This window comes from Leucoraja erinacea, chromosome 1 (genome assembly GCF_028641065.1).
Source record: "Leucoraja erinacea ecotype New England chromosome 1, Leri_hhj_1, whole genome shotgun sequence".
Lineage (NCBI taxonomy): Eukaryota > Metazoa > Chordata > Chondrichthyes > Rajiformes > Rajidae > Leucoraja > Leucoraja erinaceus.
In genome coordinates, this window is record NC_073377.1 from 95,072,456 (window position 1) to 95,098,843 (window position 26,388).

At 42.2% G+C, this 26,388-nt stretch overlaps 2 protein-coding genes across 9 annotated transcripts in view; one reads left to right on the top strand and one right to left on the bottom strand.

The window, feature by feature from the left end:
- The window catches only part of lin54 (lin-54 DREAM MuvB core complex component), a 97,302-nt gene extending 83,425 nt beyond the window's left edge, over window positions 1–13,877 (bottom strand). For all 7 annotated transcript variants that reach the window (XM_055639471.1, XM_055639462.1, XM_055639429.1 and 4 more), the window contains exon 1: window positions 13,676–13,877. The gene's annotated coding sequence lies outside the window, so the exon portion shown is untranslated. The remainder of the gene's footprint in view (window positions 1–13,675) is intronic.
- Window positions 13,878–17,785: 3,908 nt separating this feature from the next.
- Window positions 17,786–26,388, top strand: part of cops4 (COP9 constitutive photomorphogenic homolog subunit 4 (Arabidopsis)) — a 54,971-nt gene continuing 46,368 nt past the window's right edge. For both annotated transcript variants that reach the window (XM_055639484.1, XM_055639492.1), the window contains exons 1-2: window positions 17,786–17,939; window positions 24,276–24,355. In XM_055639484.1, the coding sequence (XP_055495459.1) occupies window positions 17,860–17,939; window positions 24,276–24,355 (160 nt within the window). In that variant the 5' untranslated portion in view covers window positions 17,786–17,859. The remainder of the gene's footprint in view (window positions 17,940–24,275; window positions 24,356–26,388) is intronic.

The window sequence follows — 26,388 nt, forward strand, 5'->3', positions numbered from 1 at the left end:
TCATGGCACATATTGGATGATATCCTCATATTAGGGGAAACAAAGGAATTAGCTGTGGAGCAGTTCTAGCTACGAAACAGCTCCCTAAGCTGAGGTTCATCCCACGCCCAGATAAACCAGAATTGAAGCGTTACTACCAAGGATTATCTGGGCTTCAATAATAATTCCGTCCATATGACTGTTACTTTGCCAAGATACTTGGGTCACTATAATCAAATCATGAATGTACCCACTGAAGCTATATCACAATTAAGGTGGTGGGCAGACATATATTTGGCATAGTTTTCAGCCCTATTATCATCACCAATCCCAACTTGGTTATTTTAAAAAACAATGCCAGTACTTTAGGCTGGGGAGCAACTAAACTCCATATCCAGCACAGGTAACAGATGGACCAAGTCACAAACATCGTTACTACACATACCGGGCATCAACTTCTTGGGATTGGTGATCGCCTATTGGGCTAAAAAGCATATCCATTTCAAATGCAGCACGTACATATGTGGTTACGGATTGATAATACTATGGTGGTGGCTTATATCAACCATATGGGGAGCATAATAATCATTATTGTGCAACAAATTGGTCAAACAAATCTGGCAATGGTGTGTCAAAAGACATTTTAACTATCAGCTGCCTATGTCCTAGGAAGCTAGAACACAGTGGGAGACACCATGTCACGGGGTAAAATTTATGATTACATTGAATAGATGTCAAACCCAAAATATCTGCTAAAGTTATTAAGCAGTTTGAAAGCCAGATATCAATTGGTTGCACAAGACGGAATCACCAGTAACCTATGTATGTGACTGAGGAACCAGGTTAGAGGCAGCAGCGATAGATGCCTACACGCTGGAAGGGGGAATTTTGCTTTGCCTTCCTCCCTTCTGCCTCATCAGACGGGCACTTTACAATACAGATGGGATCTGTCTCCGAGATATTGATCGTGCCCGACCGGCCTACACAGCCATGGTTCCCAGTTCATTACGACACGGTGGGCGAGTCACCTATGGATTTCCCTAGTGGACCATGGTTGCTGACTCAACCCAGTATCAGGCACAAGCCACCCATGCCAGGGGAACATCAAACTCCTGGGTGCAGGTTTTGAATAGACCTTACCAGGGACTGGGATTATCCAAAGGAACCATTACCACCATGTCGGCATCCCTGCGAACAGTCACTAAAAGTTAACATGGGTAAAATACTGCCACGACGCAGGGACAACATCCCGAACTATTCAACCACTGACGTATTGAAGTTCCTGGAACATCTACACCATGACTAAAAAGTAAGTTACAGTGCCGTAAATACAGCATGGAGCGCCTTATCTGCTTATCTAAAACAGCATGTCAACAGAGCATGGGATCCCATCCACTGAAGGTAAACTTATGAAGGGCAACTATGATATAAGCCCCAAACACCCAGGTATATACCCATGTATGGGATATTGGTGTGATATTGACATATCTCAGAGAATGGCACCAGCCAGATCCCTCAGCTTGCTTAATCTATGTTTTAAAAAACGCTCATGCTTATGGCTCTCGTACACGCTCTAGATTCCGGTCACTCCATAAACTAGACTGGATAACATGGTGATTACCCCAGACGCATCACGTTCATATTTAGGTCTGGTAAAATCTAACTCGCAGGTATATGGGACTACGCGAGATTATGAGTTCGGCACGAACTAGTAGGGTCGAGATCGCCTGTGTTTTCCGTGCTGTAGTCGTTATATGGCTATATGGACCAGGAACGCCCTATTCACTGGTGGGATTCCGGGCCTACCCACCAGAGTCCAGGTTGAGTGTGGTGACCCATCTACTACTATATATAGACACAACCCACAATCTTAGAGGGAGATGAAAGCCTATGGGTCAACCACAGTAACCCAAGACGGGGTACGAGCCAAACCACTCCAGGTGGCTCAAACAGGTACTGAAAGCTGCCGGAATAGATAATAATACATTTAATCCCATTCCACTAGGGCAGCATTGGTATCAGCGGCTGAACGAATGGACGTTCCAGTTGACCACATTTTCAATACAACAGAATGGTCAAGGAAACGGCGTTCAGAACATTTTTTATTATAAACCGTTGATAAACCTGATTTAATTGCAGGAGAATATTACAAACTGCAATATTAATTTAAGCTCAGAGGAGCTCTTTTATGTTGTTATTGTTAACAAATACCTTTCTGTTTTCTTTTGAAAGCAGATCAACTGGTGATTACGATAACACTTCCTCCCTCATAAACTTCGGCAGTGAGTGAAATAAAAACTGTTACACGGTTTGAAATCACAGACCTTTGAAGTCTTCACGGAATCACTCACGTGACTCCGAAGTAAAATAGTAAGATTAAACGAGTACTTACCAGTACGAAGTTTGATCAGTATTTTATGAGGAGTTACGGTGAGGGATTAAGTGCCCGCCGCTCCCACCCTCATTATACAGATCAAACTAGTAAACTGATGTCTCGTGATCTTTACTATCTTACTTCAAATATTGTGTCTATTCTGTGATTTCACACCGCTGCTTCGAAGTATGCCGCATGCGCACTGGAGCTGGGGTCTTCACTTAATCCCTCACCGTAACTCCTCATAAAATACTGATCAAACTTCGTACTGGTAAGTACTCGTTTAATTTTACTATTCTATTATGCTTTCTGCTTGTGGTTTAATTGTTCCTCGTCATGCTCTTCAAAAAACAGTGATGGTTCTCACCACTAGATATGAAAAGATGTCATTGATTGGAACGTGTCAAGTCTGGCAAGATTATTTAAACAGGGCATTCTTCAGAACAAGAACCCTCTCAGTTTAATATCAGTGACTGGGGTACGATTTTAGAAGCAATAAATCAGAAAATATATTAATAGGTTTTTGGCGGAATTTGAGTTAATTGTGGAAGCTTAGCATGGATTTGAAAAAGGCAGATTATTTTTGACAAATCTAATTGCATTTTTTAACATAGTAGCAAAGCCTCACACGAGGTTGGTCAACCAGTTCTTGAAAATTAGGATCAATACACTAACAAGGCTTGAAATTGAATATCACACAAAAAGTAAAGAGTGTGAACAAATTGATACTTCTCAGGTCAGTAGGCCTGATTTATGGGAATTTATGGGGTACCACAAGGATCAGTGATTGAGTTCTACCTCAACAATTCGACTCATGGGGCAAATGTTTCCAGGATTACAAAATAAGCAGATTTGCAAGAATGAAGGAAGGAGTCTCGGTTAGATCATGCGTGGAGTACAGTTTTGCAGTAACCACCTAAGGAAGAATGCAAAGTAGACACAAAATGCTGGAGTAACACAGCGGGTGAGGTTGCATCTGAGTTACTCCAGCATTGTGTCCAGAGATGCTGCCTCACCTGCTGAGTTACTCCAGCATTCTGTCTACACCTTCGATTTAAACCAGCATCCGCAGTTCTTTCTTACACTTGCAATAAGCGTAGAGTGCAGTGGCGATTTCCTGGACAGGTTCCAGGGATTCCAGGTTTACTCTATGAAGGAAAACCAAGTGTACTGGGAATGGTATTCCGTAGAGTTAAAAATAGAACATCACAATAAAACTCACAAAATTCTGAAAAGGGATTGACAGTCTAGATGCTGGTTGGATATTTTCCCTCACCAAGAAGGACTTGGAATGCAGTTTCAGAATAAGTGGAAGGCTGTTTCGAATTGAGGAGGAATATCTTCACTCCATGGATGGTAAATCTTTGACATTCTTAATGAAAGGCAGAACAGCTTTCAAAGTTTAGTTACCTTTTTCCTATTATTTCCATTAGGTTAATGAATGGAATGCAGTGGGCAATGTCCATACAAATTTTAACAGAGCACTTGACCACATAAAAGACTTGATCACAAAATTGAGGTGCGTGGAATTTTCAAAGCAACCACCATTTTCATTTTCAAAGCAACCACATTTTCAAAGCAACCACCATTTTCACTTTCAATAAGCCAAAACCAGCTTTTGCATTTTCAATAAGCCAAAAACAGCTTTTGCATTTTCAAAACAAAAAACAGCTTTAGCATTTTCAAACCAAGACAATTTTACATTTTCAAACCAAAAAACACTTTTGCATTTTCCAAACAAAAAAACTTTTGCATTTTCCAAACCAAAAATCTTTTGTATTTTCAAACCAAAAAACACTTTTGCATTTTCAACTACATTTTCAAACCACATTAAGGGCACTGACAGGTCAGTAAAATCACTCAGTTTAGTAGATAGGTGTTCAGTGTTATTCACAGCTCAGACTGAGAGCTGAGAGCCATGACCTCTCGCTCCTCCATCTTGCAGAGAACCTAGGCACCTCAACACTTCTGGGTTTTATAGTCCCTCCCCCTCCCACCAGAAGGGGCGTGGCCTTCATGGCATGATTGACAGGACAGAGAATCTCAACATTTTTTAAACATTAATAAGTCTTTTATTTTTCATCGATGGGAAAAATCCTCTTGTCCTGCGCAGCGGAGGGGAACTCCGAGTAAGATGGCCAAAAATCACAGCCATAAGTGGCAGCGTTTTTCTAAAATCAATATGCAGTGCAAACAGGAAATGGTCAAGGTCAGAGTTTTAATTATACCGATGCAAACATACCAAGAACCCTTCGTAGAGAGTTTAAAGTAGCCGGAACAGGTATCTCTTGGGAGTGGGCGGAGTCTTTCTGGATCAGGCTTGATTATATCATTTCCAACCGAATAACCAAGAATATTAATTGATGACACTGATGGTATTGACTTTGCCTCATTTAATGTTAAACTTTTAGAATGTACAACTTCGAAAAAACGTTGTACATTTTCGTCATGTTCAGCTTAGTCTTTTCCTGCAATACTTAAATTATCAAGATACGGGAAAGTATCTTTAAGGTTTTCCTGTTCAACAAGTTTGTTCATCTCTCTCTGAAAAACAGCCACACCATTAGTTACACCAAAATAAACTCTGCAGTAGTGGTATAATTTCCCATTTGCTTCAAAAAACAGTGTATTTCTTCTCTGATTCTTTCAAAGGAATTTCTTAGTAAGTACTTTTTAGGTCAAAAGTAGAAAATATCTTATACTTAGCTAATGTATTGATAATCTCTTCTATACGAGGTAATGGATATGCATCAAGCTCCGTGAACTGGTTTATAGTTTGAGAGTAATCAATGCAGAGTCTCTTTCTATGTCTCTGCAAGGAGATCCTTAACCACGACAACTTGTGCCCTCCAAGGGGAAGTGCTGGGTTCCATGATAACTTCTCGTAAAAGATTAGTTATTTCTGTGTTGATAACGTTTCTGTCATCTTTACTAAAATGTCTTGATTTTGTAGCAATTGGCTTGCACGGGGGATAAATTAGTGAATAATTAAGGACATTCAACAGATGCAGCAGAAAAAACACACAATGCTGGTGGTTTTGACAATACAAGATCAGGCATAGTTCCTTCATACATTATTTGAAGTGATCTGTGCTGTTTCTGAAAATCCCGATCTAGAATTATATCGCTACACAAATCTTTCAAAATACCAAGACATTCAGATTTATAACTAATTTTGTTCAGAATAAAGTCTACAATATAAGATCCAATAATTTGAGTATTGAGAGTTACATAGAACATAGAAACATAGAAAATTAGGGGTAGAGGAGGTCATTTGGCCCTTCGAGCCAGCACCGCCATTCATTGTGATGATGGCTAATCGTCTCCAATCAATAGCCCATGCCTGCCTTCTCCCCATATCCCTTGCTTCCACTAGCCCCTAGAGCTCTATCTAACTCTCTTAAATCCATCCAGTGATTGGCCTCCACTGCCCTTGACGGATACTGTTGTAGCTGTTCTGAGGAAATGCAGCTGTAATTGAACATAAAGAGGTCATATACATGGCAGCAGTCACACTTTCAGTAGTTGCTTTGGACTTGCATGCTCTAGAATAACGTTCCTACTTGCCCCAACTATTACAAGTTGCCTCTCGAGCAGGACATATCTCTCTATTATGAATATTACCCCCGCAAAAGTAACACTTCCTTTTCGAGCAAGGGCACATTTATCAGTAGAAATTGTTTCAGCTTGCTCCATAATAGTACTTGGGTGAGATTTTTTTGTAGTAGTTGCAGTAGAATACACATTAGATGAGCCATATGCATCTGAATTTTTCTGAGCCAAGTCTAATGAGTAAGCTTGATTGTAAGCTGACTGTAGATCCAAGGTTTTGTTTTCTAATAGTCTCTGTCGTATTAAAGGCAATGCCAAACCATTGATAAGTCTCGAATAAGTTCCTGTCAATATTGATCAGCTGAAACTGCTTTGAAGGCATAGTATTTACTAAGTCTTTGAAGTTCTTGTAAAAATTCATCAAGTGACTCACAGGTTTTTGTTTCCGAGTAGCAAGGAGGTGTCGAGCAAATATTGCGTTGGGTGTCTTAACGAAGAATCTGCTTAGTACTTCAATAGCAGAATCATAAGTTGTACATTCCTCTATGTAATCATATACATCATAAGAGACAGAGTGTATTAATGTCCTGAATCTGTCTGGTGCATTGTTGCCACACTCATCAAATAAGTTATTTAGTGTACGAAGCCAGTGCTTCCATTCCTTTGCAGCAGTAGGTGAGTTGGGATCCAGATCCAAGCATTGTAGTTTCAATAGTTTCTCCATCTCAGGTCACACTGCTTAACTTCGGAGGTTGAATTGCTTAAATTGTTGTGAGGCAAATGAAACTTTAACGCTACTCGTAATTTACTTAAACTTTATTTAAGCTTTAAGCAACCCATTCCGTAATACATAACTTCATACATAACTGGAAAATATCGCTGATTCCGCAGGCCTCTCCAACCCGAGACCCCGCACACTCTGGAAAGGCCCCGCTAATGCGCACACTCTGGAAAAGCCCTGCTAATGCTTATACTTCAGGAATTTACACTGTTTTCTGCTGCAAAGCACAACATTCCTGAAGTCTGTGTTATGTATTGAGTGCCATAGTTCAGAAGCTGAGTAAGCAAATATATGATGGGAGTGGAAGGAGCCAGTCATCATGGTATATGTAGGCATCTACATACACATGACAAAGAAAGAGGTTCTGCATAATCAGTACAAAGAGCTAAGCACCAAATTAAGCAGAACCCCTAAAGGTCACAACATCCAAATTATTACCCAAGCCAAGTGAAAATTGGCACGGGACAAATAAGATTAGTAGTGAATATATAGCTCAGAGACTGGTGTGGTAGAGTGCGTTTGGGCTCTAATTAGAAAAAATGGGAACTATACAGACGGGATGGTCAAAACCAAAACTAGAAATAGGATTTCAAATCAAACAATGGGAGCAAGGGATGAGAGTTCAATAGACATGCTGTCGTAAGATGGACACAGAACCATAAAGACAGTAATATAGGAAATAATGAAAAGATTGACACAAAGGGGTTTAGTGTACAAATCTAAAAGTAAATGAGCAGAGAAGCTAGGATTCACAGCTAGTCCCTCCATATCCATACACAAATAGAACATAGTACATACAATGTAGAAAAGTAGTCTTTACTTGGTTTTCAATATCTATATAACTCCTCTGCACCAATCAGATCTTTCCTGCTATGTGTGACCTGAGTTGCAAGTGCTCAAACATTGTACTGTGTCCTAAGACGAAGACCTGATCGATGTGGATGGTGGAGAGGATTGGTACCAGTGAGCAGAGTGACACAGAAAGATCCAAGGTCAGCTGCAGGAGGCGCCCTAAGGCACGTAGGCCGAGTCGTGGCCGCGTGAGATGGAGGGGGGGGGGGGGGGGGGGGGGAAAAATGTGCTTTTGCATGTCGGGGTGGGAAGCCCTGCAACAATCGGAGAATTGCGTGGACCAGATGCCACGGCAGGCCCCACAGAGGTCGGACGAGCGTACAGATTGGACGCGGTCTGCAGTGGCAGAACAGCAGTGAAGGACATCAACAGCATTGCCTGGCGAGGCCGGCCCCTCCAACTCGGACCCCTGCAAATCCATCCCAGTTTTGTCGCCAGGACATCGGGACTTCATGGCCAAGTTAAGACTCTACATTAAGGACTTAAACTTGGATAAAAAAAGGCATCGGAAACATGGCAACTCTTGTGAACTTGCTTCAGTGTAATCTATTATTCTTACAACTCAAGATTCAAGAGAGTTTATCGTCATGTGTCCCTGTGGGGAAGCAGCTATTCCTGAACCTGGATGTTGCAAATTTCAGGCTCCTGTACATTTTACCTCAAGTATGATTGTGCTGATGCATAGCAAAATCTTTACTGAACGGTGTGCAAAAAAAAAAAAAAAGGAATTTCACTGTACCTGGATATTTCTGACATTAAAGCACCATTAAACCATAGGATGTTACAAAAAATAATGATTGAACATAAAGCCCAGCTCATGGCAGTCAAAACAATGCAGATACCACTTTACTACTCGACTTACTTGTGTTACCACTTTCCGGGAGCTATGGACTTGGACCCTGATATCCTTCTATACATCAATGCTGTTAATGGTCTGGTCACTTACTGCATATTTTCCCTTTATATTCGACATCCCAACACCTCACTCTTGCTTCGATCAAACTGCACCTGCCACCTCTCCTGCTATATCTATAACTGATCTACATCCCACTGTATTTGACAACCTTTTTTATAGTCTGCAACTCCACCAATTGTTGTCATCTGCAAACAACAGGTCTCAGATCACCACTGGGCATAGACCTACAGAAAGAATTATACCCATAGAAGGCAAAGGGTGATGGTGAAGGGTATGCTAGTTCTGAATCTAAACCACCATGTCACCATGAATCCATGCATTGTAATCTTCTGGATTATTTTACAATGCAGGACCTTGTCAAATGGCTTACTAAAATTCATGTAAATAACATCCACTGGCCTACCCTCAACAATTACCAGTCACCTCTTCAAAAAAGGTAATCCAATTAAAGTACAACAAAGTTATGTTTACTGTCCTTAACTAGTCCATTCTCTTCCAAATTCAAGTAAATCCTAACCCAAAATATCATCTCCATTATCTTCCTCACAACTAATGTAAGACTCACCAGCCTATAAATTTCCTAGATTATCTCTATTTTCCTTCTCAACCATTCCTCTGGGACCTTTCAAAAAAAGGGAGGTTGGGGTGAAGTGAAAAGAATGGAAAATATTTTTTTCCTGTAGAATGGCATTGAACTTGCTGTCTAAAGGTTGGTGGAAAGAGAGGCAATCAAGGACTTAAAAATAAACTGAATAAGCATTTGAAGTATAAAAATGCAAGGCCATTGGAACAGAGCTGGGGAATGGAACTAATCGGATTGCTCTGCAGAAAGCAGTCATGGATTTACATGGGCTACAATGCCCTTTTCTATGCTGCGATAACTCCCATTTCTATTGCATCACAGTATTGTCTCCAGCAGAATCTGAATTAGAATCAGTCATCATCCCCTGCAATATTAATATCAGCGCATCAACAAGTGATGGGGAAAGGCTGACAAACCTTTGAAAATTCGATTTTTTTTTTGCAGTGGCAAATACACATTTACTGTAAACAAGGCACAAAAACTGGGATGCCATTTTGGAAAGTGAACACAGGTAGCCTTTACTGTGGAACAAACTGAACAATAGATCTTATATGGCTTGAGAGAGTTTGGCATATTTGAGGAATTTTGCAGCTGAGCTCACCAAATACAAGTTAAAGGTGTAACTACATCAGAGAGAAAAAAAAAGGAACGCTAGTCATGAGCATACTGCATTCAATGCAGTATAAATGGACTATGTTCCAAGGCTAACAAAAAATATGGTAAATGAAGCATTTTTCCCATGTTGTCAAAAACAGGCCAGAAGATTCGATAAGTTAAGAGTTTATATCAATTAATCAAAACATTCTCTAGGGAAGCATTATCAAAATAAGGCAGAGAACAGCAAAAACAACACATCTCTTGCGGATGTAAGAAAATTAAATTATAATGGAATGACAGGTGCAAGATATTAAATGAATGTGCATTTTCACTGTTGGGAACAAAGTGAAATGGGACCCACAGCACAATGATGAGAATGCCAATGTCCTTACTACCACTGAATGGAAATCCATGAAGAAAGTAAGAAAAGTAGTATCCAAAAAAAATCTATGGACCAGTTTGCCTGCATCACATGGTTCCAAAACATGGGTGCAGAGATGGTATATGCACATGTAATAATCTTCCAAAATCCTTCATGCTCTGGAATAGTTCCAGCAGGTGGAAAATTAACAAATGTAGCAGCAGCATTTAACAAATGAACACCTCACAATAGGTGTCAGAGAAAAAGCTTGAAGCCATCATAAAAGGGCATACTAACAGAATATTTCAAAATCTACTTCCTCAACAACACTTTTGGCTATCTTCTGGAATCCTATCGCCAGGAAAAACCTAAACCCATACTCTTGTGTGCTTCGTACATAACAAAACGTGTTTATAAATACATTGTAATGCTCAAGTGTAATACTTCATTGAATGACTGGAAATAAATACTCACTCCCATCGATAACACCTCGTCTCTTTAGTGGGAAAGATGCTGGAGTCAATTATTAAAGAGGTAATAATGGGGCATTTGGATAGCAGTAAAAGGATTAGTCCAGGTCAGCGTGGATTTATGAAAGGAAAATCATGCTCGACTAACCTTCTGGAATTTTTTGAGTATGTGACAAGTAAAATGGATGAAGGGGAGCCAGTGGATGCAGTGTATCTAGACTTTCAGCAAGCCTTTGATAAGGTCCCGCACGGGAGACTGGTGACTAAAATTAGAGCACATGGTATTGGGGGTAGGGTGTTGACATGGATAGAAAATTGATTGGCAGACAGGTATTGGGGCCGCGACAGTTTACCATATATATTAATGATTTGAAAGAGGGAATTAGGAGCAACAGTAGCAAGTTTGCGGATGACACAAAGCTGGGTGGCAGTGTGAACTGTGAAGAGGATGTTAGGAGGTTGCAGGGTGACCTGGACAGGTTGAGTGAGTGGGCAGATGCGTGGCAGATGCAGTATAATAGATAAATGTGAGGTTATCCATTTTGGTTGCAAAAACAAGGGGGCAGATTATTATCTCAATGGGGTTAGGTTAGGTAAGGGGGGTACAGCGAGACCTGGGTGTCCTTGTACACCGGTCACTGAAAGTTGGCATGCAGGTACAGCAGGCAGTGAAGAAAGCTAATGGAATGTTGGCCTTCATAACAAGAGGATTTCAGTATAGGAGTAGAGGAGTTCTTCTGCAGTTGTATAGGGCTCTGGTAAGACCACATCTGGAGTATTACGTACAGTTTTGGTCTCCTAATTTGAGGAAGGACATCCTTGTGTTTGAGGCAGTGCAGCGTAGGTTCACGAGATTGATCCCTGGGATTGCGGGACTGTCATATGAGGAAAGATTGAAATGACTAGGCTTGTATTCACTGGAGTTTAGAAGGATGAGGGGCATTCTTATAGAAACATATAAAATTATAGAAGAACTGGACAAGCTAGATGCAGGAAATATGTTCCCAATGTTGGGCGAGTCCAGAACCAGGGGCCACAGTCTCAGAATAAAGGAGTGGCTATATAAGACTGAGGTGAGAAAAAAAAATTCACCCAGAGAGTTGTGAATTTGTGGAATTCCCTGCCAGAGCGCAATGGAGGCCAAATCACTGGATGTATTTAAGAGAGTTAGATAGAGCTCTAGGGGCTAGTGGAATCAAGGAATATGGGGAGAAGGCAGGCACTTGATTGGGGACGATCAGTCATGATCGCAATGAATGGCGCTGGCTCAAAGGGCCGAATGGCCTCCTCCTGCACCTCTTTTCTACGGCTATGTCTATGAAACAGGACCACTAAATGCAGCACTCGCATTAGGATATTTGTAAATGTGATTACCACAATGCAATCATATTTTTGAAGGATAGTTCGTGTGCACGATGGGGGCGCTATTTAATGCACAGCATTGATCGTAGTACAGGGAAAAGATCGGGGAATTAACATTCTTGCATAAATGACATCTTTGCTGATTATTGATATAGAGGAAAATATAGAAATGACAATTTACAGTTGCTTTCTAAAAACAATGCACACAATTCAATGTACCACATTCTCATTAGTTCCTGGAACAGGTAACTCGACGGCTAGACAACTTAAAAACGTAACCTTCGAGGCGGAATCTGACACGTTATTGCGTCTTGGAGCCATGTCTCTCCAAATGATCTCAAAGATTGAACGGCAGGCCTTTATTAACATCCATACGGTTTATGTTTGGCAGTGGAAACATGCCTGATCATTGAATTATCGGTGCGCACAAAACAACAACGAATGTTTAATTTCATATTTGTACTAGCCGGGTAAACCAAAACTAGGGTGTCGAGCTTTTTGGATTTGGCTCGAGTGTATTATTAGGCAGGGATAGCATTTCGAAAGCTCCGCCATTTTCACCTCGTCATCTCATTTCCAGAGAAAGGCAGGGCCAGTGCGAGCCTGAGAGACACACAAAATAATACGAAAAAACCGCGAAAACAACTCAACAGGAAATACAACATCCCAAATAAAGCCCTCAAACAGCGTCCAACGCCACTGTCGCAATCTCCACCCACCCAAAAAGTTACAATAATCTACCCGCTGCAAGTAAAATCTCATCAGATGTGCACTAGCAACTCCAATACAAGAAAAACAGTGTTTTCTTCCAAATCAAATAGCTGGCAGCTCAGGAAATGGTCACAGCGAAAAAAAACAGGACTACACTGGAGCTAATCGACGAAGCGCCCTGGACATTACTCATAACGTTTACTGCACAAATCCCTTTTTCCCGGGGGCAACCGCAGCTCTGGAGGACTGTCAGGAGCCGAGAGAAAACTACATGTTTTTTAGCGATTGCTTCAGATCTACCTGACACAAGTACAGGTAGCCTGACCCAAGAACAGGCAGAACAACAATTCGGATTAACGAAATCCAAACTGGAACACAAAGTGCAAAGCAGCTGTAAAATACCTGTGTTACAATCGGAAACCAAATCAGGATGATGACCTGAATTATTATATTCCAAAAAGTATTTATTGTTGTACGATATACTTTGGTGGAGACGCTTGGACTCAGGCTGGTTCTCCACGCCCCAACAACCCCCCCCCCCCCCCCCCCCCCCCCCCGACCACTCGGATGTGTTTTTGACGGGTCCAGAGAGGTGGGGCTGGAAACCAGTTTCAAACAAAACAGAGGGAATGAAGATGTTTATGAGAACTGTCATTGGAGAAGTGTGCCGGAGACAGGACAAGGACACAATACTGCGGGTCAACGGGAACAAGACTCTGAAAGGCCGATAAGAGAAACAGTGTAACGGGTTACTCCTGGAGCAAAGAGCACCGGATCCCGTCCGGATGGAGGGACTGTTCTCGGAGCGGAGACACCGGGTCCCTTCCCGATCGACTGATTGCAGCTGGAGCAGAAACACCGGGATCCGATCGGATCGAGGGGTTGCTCCTGGAGCAGAGACACCAGATCCAGTCCGGATCGGTTGCTCGTGCAGCAAAGGGCACCGGATCCCACCCGGATCGAGTGGCTGCTCCTGGAGCGGAGACACCGACCGAGACTAACTCACTGCCAGGTCGGTGTCAGCTGTGAGGATGCAACGTCCATGCAGCCTGATGCTGGGGAGGGAGCTCCCCCCGTCGCCCCACTAGCCGGGAGACTCACACCCGCATTCCCAAGCGCCACTGCCAAGCAACTCACCGGCGTTGACGGGCAGACCGTTGTTGTGCGGGGAGGCTGGCGGTGCTGCGGGCCGGGCCGGGCCTGGTGGCGGTGGCGGCTCCCCCGCCCTCTCACTGAGCCGCGGTCGCCGGGACACGGAGCGTTTGTTCAAAATCACGCGCCCAGCGCCATTCCTCCCCCGTCCCGCATCCCATAATACCAGTGCGATCCGCGGAGCACGTCACGCCCGCACGCTCGCTCCCGCGCAGCCAGGCCCCGCCCACTCACTCACTCAGCGCGCTCCCTGTCTGTCACGTACACGCACGCTGCCGCCAGGCCCCGCCCGCCCACTCACTCAGCACGTCACTTGCTCTCGCGCAGACAGACAGGCCCCGCCCATCCACTCCCGGGAGTCACGTCATCGCGTCCTGTTCCCGCCCCAACCCTGCGCTCTGTCATCGCTTCAGTCTGAGGAAGGGGCCCGAGCGACCGAGCCTGAGGTGTTGCCCAAAGATTATAGAGGAGCCTGAGCCGCTCAGTTATTCCAACATATTGTGTCTGAAGAATAGTACAGACGCTGAGCAGAGATGCTCTTGGAACCGCTGGGTTGCTCCAGCATCTTGTCAAGTCAAGTCAACTTTATTTGTGACATACACATACAAGATGTGCAGTGAAATGAAAGTGGCAATGCCTGCGGATTGTGCAAAAACAACTGAACAGAATAGAACAGAATCAGTATTTACATGTTAGAAAAAAACAACAATTTTAAAAAGATACAACACAACAGTAAATTAGTTCCTGGTGAGATAAAGTATCCTTTATTGTCATTCAGACTTTTCAGTCTGAACGAAATTTCATGCCTTGCAGCCATAACATAGAATAAAATAACAAAACACACAATAAACACAAATTTAACATCCACCACAGTGAATCTACCAGGCTCTCCTTGCTGTGATGGAAGTCTTCAAGTCCTTGTCTCTTCCCTCCTTGTTCACCCTCTGCGTTGAGGCGATCCAGGCTTCTGATGTTGCGACCCCGCCGGGTGATGGTAAGTCCCGCGGCTGAATCCGAGCTCTGCGAACGGACCGGTTCAAACTCTGCGGTCCGGGGCGGTTGAACCTGCCGCCCTCCAGTCCAGCGGACGAAGCTGTTGTTGCGGGAGCTCCGGGAAACAGGTCACCAACCTGGGACCTGCGAGCTCCCGACGTTGTCGTCCACTGGGCCTGCGGCCGAGTCCACTGGGTCCGCGTCCGAAAAGGTCGCATTCCCCCCCCCCCCCCCCCCCCCAAAGAGGCCAAAAACATGTTTCTTCCCACACACATACACAACCAAAATAAACTGAAACAGGACAAAACGCAGTTTGCTGGCCTATCTCTCTTCACATCCAGAAATCAAAAGAATTATGTTGTCAATGCAGTCAATGATTGGGCCTCTAAATTACCTTGGACAAAGAATTCCAAAGATATACCATTCTTTAGGTCTCTAGTGAAATTGGAAATATACTTTTGCCATCAATGTAGATGACTAATAATGGGGCACAAGCACTGGTCTTTGTCACTTGTCACGGGTTGCAAACCTGAGAAGGACCCTTTTATTCCTACTTTTTCTTTTCTAGCAGTTAACCAACAGTCAATCCTCGCTGGTACAGTTGCTTTTCATACACATTAGTTCACAAATCCCTTATTGAAAGCCCTTAGAAAATCCAGATGTACCTCCACCACTTTCCTACATCTCTCCAAGGTATATCCTCAAAGAACTCTGATAAGTCAGTCAAACATGACTTCCCTTTCATAAATCCATTCACACTTTTCAATCATATTAATTTCCAATGGACTTAATATCACATTCTTCATAACCGGTTCCAGAGGTTTACCCGTCTCAGGCTGACAGATTGATAGTTCCCTCTTCCATCTCCTCTCTTAAATAATGCAATCACATTTACTGTTTGACAAGCATGACAAACTTGCAGGACAAATTCAAGAATCAAGAATTTGTTTGGAAGATGACAACCAAAGTATCTCTATAGTGATTAAGAAGGAACTGCAGATGCTGGAGAATCGAAGGTTACACAAAAAAGCTGGAGAAACTCAGCGGGTGCAGCAGCATCTATGGAGCGAAGGAAATAGGCAACGTTTCGGGCCGAAAGAAGTCTGAAGAAGGGTTTCGGCCCGAAACGTTGCCTATTTCCTTCGCTCCATAGATGCTGCTGCACCCGCTGAGTTTCTCCAGCTCTTTTGTGTAACCTATCTCTATAGTGACTTCATTCAAATCATCCGGTTGTTGGGATTTATCACTTTTGAGGCCGATGAACTTCTCTAATAGTTTTTTATTAAACAAAACCTACTTGTTTTATTTCTTCATTTGCGCTGAACATATGGTTCTCCAATACTTCTGGGATTTCTGTTTGTCTGATTCTATGAAGGCAGATATAAAATCTCTATTTAATTTCTCTACCTTTTCAATATTGTTATGTACTTCTAGAAGTTTTTATGGTATTTTAATGTGTCTCCAAAGACTGCTCACGTTACATTTCCCATTCTTTACTGAGCCTCCTTTGCATAATTCCCAAATGTTCTCAATCTCAGACTTACTGCTTTTTCATGTTATTCAGCAGAATTAGGTCATTTGGCCCATCAAGTCTACTTCGCCATTCAATCATGGCTGATCTATCTTTCCCTCTCAACCCCATTTTCTTGCCTTCTCCCCATACCCCGTGACATCCTTATAAACCAAGAATCTGTCGATCTGCACCTTAAAAATACCCAATGGCTTGGCTTCCACAGTCGTCTGTTTTCACAGCATCTTCACAAGTCTCTTACTTAGATTTATCTTTTTGGGTTGGACCACTTTTTCTGTTGTATGGACATTTGATGGAAATCATATATACAGTTATGTTAAATGCTCGTCATTGCTTGTCCACTGTTGTATCCTTGAAGGGATATGGTCAGAATAGTTGGGTGGGCATTACTTGAGATTGGAGCATTCAATGTTCATGTCGTTGAGTTGTGGGCTACCCAAGCAGAATATGAGGTGCTGCTCTTCCAATTTGCGTGTAGCCTTAGCCTCACTCTGGCAGTGGAGGACAGACAAGTTAGTATAGGAATAGGAACTGAGGTGGTTAACAGTAATTATAGGGAGGTTTCATGGCAGTCGGGTCACGACCCATGACCCGTACTGTTGCTACGCTACTCCAAATGGATTACATGCAATGAACTGCAGGTAAGCACTCACCATTGTTTCCAGCGTAGCGGGCCCGTTAAAACCCGCCAAAATGGTCAATTTTTGCGCTGTAAAAATTATGGAAATCGGGATAAGCGTGAGAGACATTTAGCCTACTTCAGAATTCCAAAAGTGAAGAGAAATGACGGTAGATAGAAGCGAGAGCTGAAGGGACAACAACAACCAGAGTGCTTAGCGAACATTGACCGTTTGCTCACTGCATTTCATCAACTCAGGCATTATTTGTGCTTTTTCTTGATTCCTTTCGCATCTAAAAAGTTTCAGAAGTGATAAATCTGGCTGTAAAATTTTAAAATCGCCCATGGTTCTCAAGTGGGTTTTTACATACCAAAAGAAAACGCCTCTGAAGCAAAATTTACAGCCAGATTTATCACTTCTGAGACTTTTAGGTACCAAAGGAATCAAGAATAAACACAAACAATGCCTTACTGTTGATGAAATGCAGTGAGCAAACGTGATAATCCCCAATATTTTAAATTCCGATATCTGCACGGCCAATGTTCACCAAGCACTTTAGCTGTTGTTGGAGCTTCAGCTCTCGCTTCTCTTCACCTTCATTTCGCTTCACTTTTGGAATTCTGAAGTTGGGTACATGTCTCTCACACTTACCCCGATTTTTTTCAGCACAAAAATTCAACATTTTGGCGGTTTTTAACAGGTAGGAAAGTACGCGTTTCTTGCATTAATAACATATACCGGAAGTTACGGATGCCCTCCAGATCAAAGATCTTAGAGCAGAGTTCTAAGATCTTTGCTCCACTCTATGATCTTTGGTTCCAACCAAAGATCTTATAGCAGAGCTAGATCTTTGGCCTAGCTTGCTCTGCTATAAGATCTTTGGTTCCAACTGTGGTCTCTCGGAGCTGCAATGCTGGCCTCCAGATAGCAGGTGGCGCTGTTGTTGGATGTTGGCTGGGGGTGGGGGAGAGGACGACGCTCTTGGCGCCCTCGCCGCTCCTTGTCGTGGCTGTGTCGGGGGGAACATGGCGGCGGCGGCGGCGATGAGGCAGGAGCTGGTGGTGCTGATGAACTCCAGCGGCTCGCACAAGGACCTGGCCGGAAAGTGAGTTCAGGAAGGGGACGCACAAGGTTGGGGGCGACGGGGAGAGAGAGGGAGGGCGGTCACAGGGGCACTGACGGAGCTGTGGCCTGAGTGAGAGCGGCCCGCGGACATGTCGGTGCTCAGCCCCGTCCCACGGGCCGGCAGCCCTGTAGCCCTGCAGCGGCACCCGGGCCCCACCGGACGCCCTGTACGTGCTCGCACACGGCAAGTAGCTGTTCCTTAAAATCATTTAAAGTAGGGATTTCACCTCCACACTCAAGATGTGCCCCTTCCCGCTTCTCCGGAACCGTGGAGGGACCATCATCATTGATTCAGTCTCCAGCCTCATCCAGCGGGACATTGTTCACGCCCCCTTGAATTAATTGACAAGAATAGTATCGTTGACACTATTTGCAGCCAGTGGGTGTGAGGGATGATAGATTTTACCCATGTTATAATATCCTCGACAGACAAATGTGCAACTGCTCATTTCCACGTGTCTTGGATGAAAAAAGAACCGACCCATGGTTGTCCACTGTAAATGATCACACCCAGTTCTACTACATATGAGCATGATACTAGGTGTGTTAATTATGAATGAATGGAACATTTTTGAATTGTAAACTCAAGGATGTTGATGTGGGGAAGAAAGCATAAGTGGAGTTAAAGAAAAGGAGAAAATGGATTATCTCACTAGAAGAAGGTGCTGATTTAGTAGGACATGAATATCGGGGTGGGGGGGAGGTGGTGTTAAAAAGGACATTTCTAAAAAGGAAAAATGTATCAATTAAAATGAAGTTAATAATACCGTTGCACAAATTCTGGATAGAATTCTATCAAGGCAGAGATAGATTGACTCTTGATTAGTATGGGTGTCAGAGGTTATGGGGAAGAGGCAGAAGAATGGGGTTTGAGAGGGAAAGATAGATCAGCCATGATTGATGGGCTGAATGGCCGAATTCTCCTCTTATCACATATGACCTTATGATCATTTAAATGTGCCCCTTCCCGCTAATCCAACACCAGTTATTATTACACTAAAGCTAAAATTACTTTAAAACATTTTCTTATGGAAGGTGTGGTAATTAATTTAATAATTTTCACTGGAACGTCATTAGAATATAAGAATGCATGGCATAGTTCTCCAAATTTGGAGAAACAAAGTTTATGTCCATTTGTGGCTTACTGTTGGGGGGGGGGGGGGGGGGGGGGGGGGGGGGTAGGCAGCAGTGTTAATGCTCTTGAGATGTACACCATGTAAATAGATCATGGCTGATTTGACTGTAACTTCAACCACCCATTCTATTTTACATCATTTTTCAAGAATCAATCTGCCTTAAAAATATTTGAAGATTCTTCTTTACTTCTTTGAGGAAGATTTCCAAAGAAATCTATAAGGCCATGATGAGATGGTGTAATATATTCAATGTCCCAGTTAGAACATTTCTCCCAGGATGGAAATGTTAAAGACTAGAGGGAATAGCTTGAAGGTCAGAAGGATAAAGTTCAAAAGAGATGACCACTTGCTGTTTAGGTAGTGATTCCATGTTCTTCCTACGATCACGTGTGGTTTCTCCAGTTGCACTGATTAACTTTTGCGTATTAAAGACAGCCAGTTGATGATATGGACACTAAGTCGCACCAACTGTGAGTGGCAGAATTTGGAGGAGTCGATGGGAATGTGGGAAGAATAAAATGGGATTTATATGATACAATAGAACTTTAATTATCCCAGGAGCGAAATCGGTCTGCCAACAGTCATAAAACACACCAAGATATATGAAATTAAAGTGATGAGTGGGATGTCCAGGATTGGGGATGTGCAAAGATGAGGGAGGGAGTCAGTCAGTCTACACCAACCCATGACAGGGGGAGGAGTTGTACTTTGATAACCACAGGGAAAAAGGATCTCTTGTGGTGGAACCAGTCTGTTGCTGAAGGTGCTCCTCAGGTTGACCAGTGTGTCATGGAGAGGGTGAGTGTTGTATTGTTCTAGATGCTCCACAGTTTGATGAGCATCATCTCCACCAATCAATTCAGCTCCACTACCAGGACGGAGCCAGCCTTCCTGATGCGACTGTTGATTCTGTTGCCGTCCGCGGCTTTCGCCCTGCTACCCCAGCACACGGCAGTGCAGAAGATGGCACTGCCCACCACCAATTGATAGAACATCTGCAGCATCTTACTGTAGAAGTTAAAAGTGCGGAGCCTCCTCAGAAAGTACAGGCAGCCCCGTCCCTTCTTATACAGGGCCTAGGCATTCCTGGACCAGTCCACTTTACTGTCCAGGTAAATTCCAAGGTACTTGTAGTCCTTGGTACACTGCACATCCACACGCTTGATGGGGACAGGGTGTTCCTTTCCTCCTAAAGTCCACCATTAACTGCTTAGTCTTGTTGGTGTTGAGCTGCAGGTGATTCAACAAAGTCGTTGACTACACCTCCGTGTTCAGCGTACCTCCCCTCATTGATGAAGCCCACAATTGCAGAGTCATCTGAAAGCTTATGCAGGTGGCAGGAGTCCGAGTTGTATCTGAAGTCCGAGGTGTAGATGGTGAACAGGAAGGGGGAGAGGACCATCCCCTGTGGGGCCCCTGTGTTGCTCACTACCATGTTCACGACAGTTCTTCAGCCTGACGTACTGTGGCTGTCCAGTCAGGTAGTTGGTGATCCAGGACACCAGTGGAGCATCCATCTGCATCTTCGTCAATTTGCTCCCTAGCAGTGCAGGCTGGGTGGTGGCGAAAGCACTGGAGGTCAAAAAACAGACTCTCACAGTATGAAGGATTTATAAAAAATGGTCAGCAAGATGATAGAGTTGGTAGTTGGCCTCAGGAAGCAAGGGGGAGAACACAACCCTGTCCTCATCATCGGAGCTGCTGTGGAGATGATCAACAGCTTCAGGTTCCTCGCATTCATATCATCAGTAACCCAACATGGTCCCTGTACACTGATGTGGTCAAGAAAGTACAGCAGCGTATTTATTTTCTTGGACGATGAGAAGATTCGGCATGTCCATGAGGATTCTCTCGCAACTTGCACCGATACACAAAGGAAAGTATTTTGATGCGATGCATCTCAGTGGGCATGGCAACAGCTCTACTCTTCACTTTGACTGGTGACCATACAGAGAGTGGTGAACACAGCCCAGTTCATCACAACCTCATCATGAAGGCTGGAAGTATGGTCAAGGATGCCTGTCACCCCAGCCATGCCCTTTTCTTTCCTCCACCTTACGGGAGAAGATATAGAAGCTCGAATGCTCTGATATTTATACTTTAGAACAGTTTCTCTGTTGCAGTTAGACACCTTTCTCACAGTTTGAAAAAGGGTCCTGACTCGAAACGTCACGTATCTGTGTTCTCCAGGGATGCTTCCTGAACCGATGAGTTACTCGAGCACTTTGTCACCTTTTTCAGATCCCATTCTCAGACGTGCTGCCACGTTCTCTTACTATTAACTCTACCTCCTTCGGTTATTCCGTTGTTTTACTTCAAAAATGTTGCACTACCTCAGCTTGCACGACAATCTTGTATCATTCTTTTCTGCACTCATATTTATTGTTCTATTTGTCACGATTGTTTGTTTACTATACTTTGTGAGCTTCATGTGAACAAGGAATGTCATTGCCCCCTGGTGTGTATGACAATACACTAAACTGAATCAAAATGAGTTGGCACAGACCTTGTGGATTGAAGGGTCTGTTTCAGTGCTGTATGACTAACTCCATGAATAATCTTTGTGCAATAAAAGATATAGGCCATGTGACCCTTCTGGCCATTTGATCATTTAGTAAGATCATGGCTGATACTTTACTCAGTGCCTTTTTGCTGCACTTTCTTCACGTCCTTTGATTTCCTTCAGGTCAAAAACCTATTGATATTAAATTAAATATACGAGACAACTGAGCCTCCTCTGCCTTCTTGGCCAGTGAATTTTGAAGATTCAGCACTCACTGGGTAAGGAACTTTCCTCTCATCTGTCCTGAATGGCTGGTCCCTTATTTTGCGATTTTGTTTTATATTTAAATCTAGAAGAATATAAGGATGATAGCTGAACATGGAGAATGAAATGATGCTGTGATGGCCACATCAATTATAACAATGTGTGTTGAATAGGGATTTAAACAAATATTTTTTTCAAGCCTACAACCAAGTTCCAATGAGAACAACCTTGGCCCTTCAAAGATTGTTTGTTCATAACAGTTGTTATTCATAATAAAGGAATTAATGAATGGCACAATCTGAAGGTCCCCAGGCCATGACAAATTGATCTTGGGGCACTAATGCGTTTGGCTAAGGTAAGGGTGGCTTCATTGACGAGTGTTTTTTTTGGGGGGTTTTTTGCTCTAAATGTTCAGTCTTGTCTTTGTCTTGTCTGTTTCAACAACAAAGTCTCAAATCAAAATTTCATGGATTAAGAGAGCCACTCAGAGATAACCGTTCCATATTTCTGAATGCATGTTGAGCATTACCCATTCCTCGTTAGTCTGACCAGGGAGGTTCCACAGGGATCTTTGCTGGGACCTTTGCTGTTTCTGATATATATAAATGACTGATGTAAATGTGGATGGGTTGGTTAGTAAGATGACAAGTTTGCTGGGGTTGCACATTGAGGAAGGCTGTCAAAGTATACAGCGGGATATAGATCAACTATTGAAATGGGCAGGAAATGGCAGATGGAGTTACTTGAAGTGTGAGGTGTTGCAATTTGGGAGGTCAAATGTAAGGAGAAAATATACAATTCATTATTAACAGCATTGATGTACAGCGGAATATTGGGGTCCAAGTCCATAAATCGCTGAAAGTGGCAACACATGCAAGATAGAGTGATAAAGAAAGCATATGGTATGCTTGCTTTTATAGGTTGGGGCATATAAGAATCAGGACGTTATGGTACAGCTGCATAGGACTTTGCATAGGTTGCTTTTGGAATATTGCATGCAAATCGTCACGTTATAGGAAGGGGCAGAGAAGATTTGCCTAGATTAGGGGGTATTGGATACAGGGAGAGCTTGGACACTTGGATTGTTTTCTCTGGGTAGACCTGATAGAAGTATGTAAAATTATGAGAGGTATAGATAGGATAGACAGTCCAGAGGGCATAGCTTTAAGGTTGTAGGAACAATGTTTAAAGGAGATGTGCGGGGCAAGATTTTTCACAGAGTGGTGAGTGCCTGGAACTCACTGACGGTGTTAGTGGTTGAGGCAGAAACAATAGTGGTATTTAAGAACTTGGATAGGCATATGGATATTCAGGGAATTGTGGGCTGGAGGGCCTGTTCTTGTGCCGTTACTGTTCTATGTTCCAGTTCTATCAGTTTCAGAAACTGAGGCATAGAAGATACCAAGCCACTTGGAATAGATGCTGTGCTAGTGATCATATATGGAGGTAATCAAATAGGGCAATATTAAATGGGCTGAAGAGCTATTTTCACATGGGATTAATCTTCACCTAGTGGTTACTTGGTGCCATGTTGCTTTCCTTAAAAACATCACCTCCACATGATTGGATGATTAAGATGTTTTATGGGCATCCAGGTTAATTATCACACCAAGGGAAACAGTTTGTATGAGGTGCACAGCGTACAATGTGAGAATTTATTTTGAATGAAACCCCAGAAATAAATTTCAGTAGATTTCTAAATAAAATAGATTTGTAATGTTGCTTTACAAATGTAATGGATATAGTTGACTGATGGAGCATTTTTCAATCCATATTTTCTATTTGTATAACTTGAAGAAGTAGTTCTGTGAAACTTGTTAACCGATTGATTGCATGAAAAGGATTAATAGTGGAATGTATAAATTAAAACCAGTTTTAATGCCTTTCTATGCCTCTCACATTTGGCTTCATTTGTCCTCATTTAACACAACCATATTTTCGTAGATTTATTGCTGGATATCTCCAATATTACTTGTATTTCATTGTTTAATTGAAACAAAATGAATTCAATGACAAATCACAAATTGGAGTAAAAAACATTCTCATTCTTTAAATGTAGAAACCAATTCATATAGCAATGCCTATGTGAATTGTCAGAAATGGAAACATAAGGATAAAACTGAGTATATTAATCCACTACCGAATAGATTTAGCATTCAATTATTTTCACAGAATATGTGATTTACACTGTTTAGATTTGATTTGTAAGTCTATAATGTAACTTGAAATCCTCTGGTTTATCGGGCTTAGAACTCAATCACATGAAATTTAGATAGCATTGATATATTACCAGTTAAATTTTAATGATAACATTTATTTTAGTAAGATTTAGAAAATGCTTATAAATGCACGAAATACAATTTGTTTTAAGAATCAAACCCAAAATCTGTCATCCATTTGTGCTCTTTAACAGGTACCGTCAGATCCTGGAAAAGGCTTTGCAGCTCACAGGAGCTGAACAGTTGGAGGCTTTGAAGGCCTTTGTTGAGGCTAGTGAGTATTGTTCTGAAAGTGCATTGTGCTCTACAACAAGAAAAGATTGTCCTTTGCATGATGTTTCTCTCTAATCTAAAATGAACTCTCCTTGCTTCCTTTCCCTTCCCAATCTGAGAAAAAAAATTTCCCTTCCTTCTCCCACTTTAGTTCAAATCAGCAGTCTTCTGCTCTTTATAATTTTTGAAATGTTTTTTTTTCATTTCAAGCCAACATTCACTTTATTATTCCCTTCATTTTCACAACTTGCCTGAAACTAATTATTTTCATAGTGGTACTCTTAATTTGTCTCATTGCATCCCATCCAGCTTCATTCATTAGCAAGAAGAGAAGTGCTACATACATTTCTCGCATCCCAATTATTGATATATAATGCGAACACCAGCTGCTTTCACACTCATCCTTGTGACAACGCTAGTCATTGTATGCCACCCCCAAAAAAGACCCATTTAATCTTCCTCCATTTCCTCTCATAACTTTCATGACAGTATATTACCCCCAATTTCATGCGCTTTAATTTTTCACACAAACCTTTTACATGAGAGCCTCTGAAAAATCCAAATACACCGTATGCATTGGTTCTCCCTTATCTTACCATTTACATCCTCAAAAAGCTCTGAAACTATTTTTATTTCATATATCAAGGTTGATTTTGTATATTTAAATTAATAATTTCTTGGGGTATTGCTTTCACATACTTTATAATAAATGTTAGTTTTTTCCTTATTGCTGTTGTTAGACTAACTGATCGGTGGTTTCCTGTTTACCCTTTTTTTGTGTCTTTATATTTGGCTCACTCTTATCTGTTGTAACCATTGCATTATTGGTGCAAATTTGGAAGCGTTTTCTGTACCATTGCTCTGGGATGCAGATTATCATCTGATGATTTATCAACTTTCAGGTTCAATAATTTATCCAGTACTTGTTTTTACTAACATTAATTTGCTTATTCCTCCTCTCCGTTAGATTTTTAGTTTCCTTGTATTTCTTGGAAGTTAGTTTTATTCTCTACTAAAAATATATAATCACAGTACTTGTTGAATTGTTCTGCCAATCCTTATTTTCCTCATATAAATGGCTCGTTTCTGACTGCATGGTACCTATCTTTTATCTGTTAGAGCTGTGTCTATGTGTCTGTGATGCTGCTGCAAGCAAATCTTCCATTGTATCTGCACCTCATCATACTTGTGTGCATGACAATAAATTCAACCTGATTTGACAGTCTCTGCTAATTTGCTTGCTGGTGGGAACTCTCAATATCAAGAGGAGTGCTGGCAGACCCTCGGAAAATTGGGGTAGGGGAAAATGAGTCTGGGGTAGTGGAAGGAAGCAGTAAAATCTGTCTATTTTGAATTTGTCTTGGTGGGAGTGGTTTTTAAGTACCATATCAATTTTTTTTGACCCGGTACCATGTCAGTCATTATTGTCTTAGCATGATAGGAAGTAGTGGGTTGTAGAGTGTTTTGTTCTACAAGTTTCAGGAGGTGAAATGTTTCTACCTTGGGAGCGAAACGTTGTTTATGGCATTTGGATTCTTTCATTAGCAGAAAGGAGCATTGATATATGTTGAGTAAATGGGGAAGTGACACCAATTCTGTTAACTTTAAGAAAGTAATGGAAAAGGATAGGACTGGTCCACAAGTTCAAGCCCTAAGTTCAAGAGTGAAGAGTGTTTCATTGAGATGTGTATGAAATGGAACATTAAATTCTTACTTGCAGAAATTGGGAAAGCTAAATTTGATGGCATCAAATACAAACTCTTGAAAATAAATTGGAGAAGGCTGTATGCAAGAAACGTGTGGTCTAGCAAGTAGAAGACTTTTAAAAGTGTGATAGGGAGAGTTTGGGATTAGCATGTTCCAGATAGAGTGAGAGGCAAGGCTGGCAAGATTAACGAACCTTGGTTGAAGAGGGTTATTGAGTCTGGTCAGAAAAAACGGAGGCACATATCAGGAATAGGCAACTAGGATCAGCAAAGTCTCTTAGGGAATATGTCTCCCAGTTTTTTGAAAAGCTATAAGGACTGTTGGAGT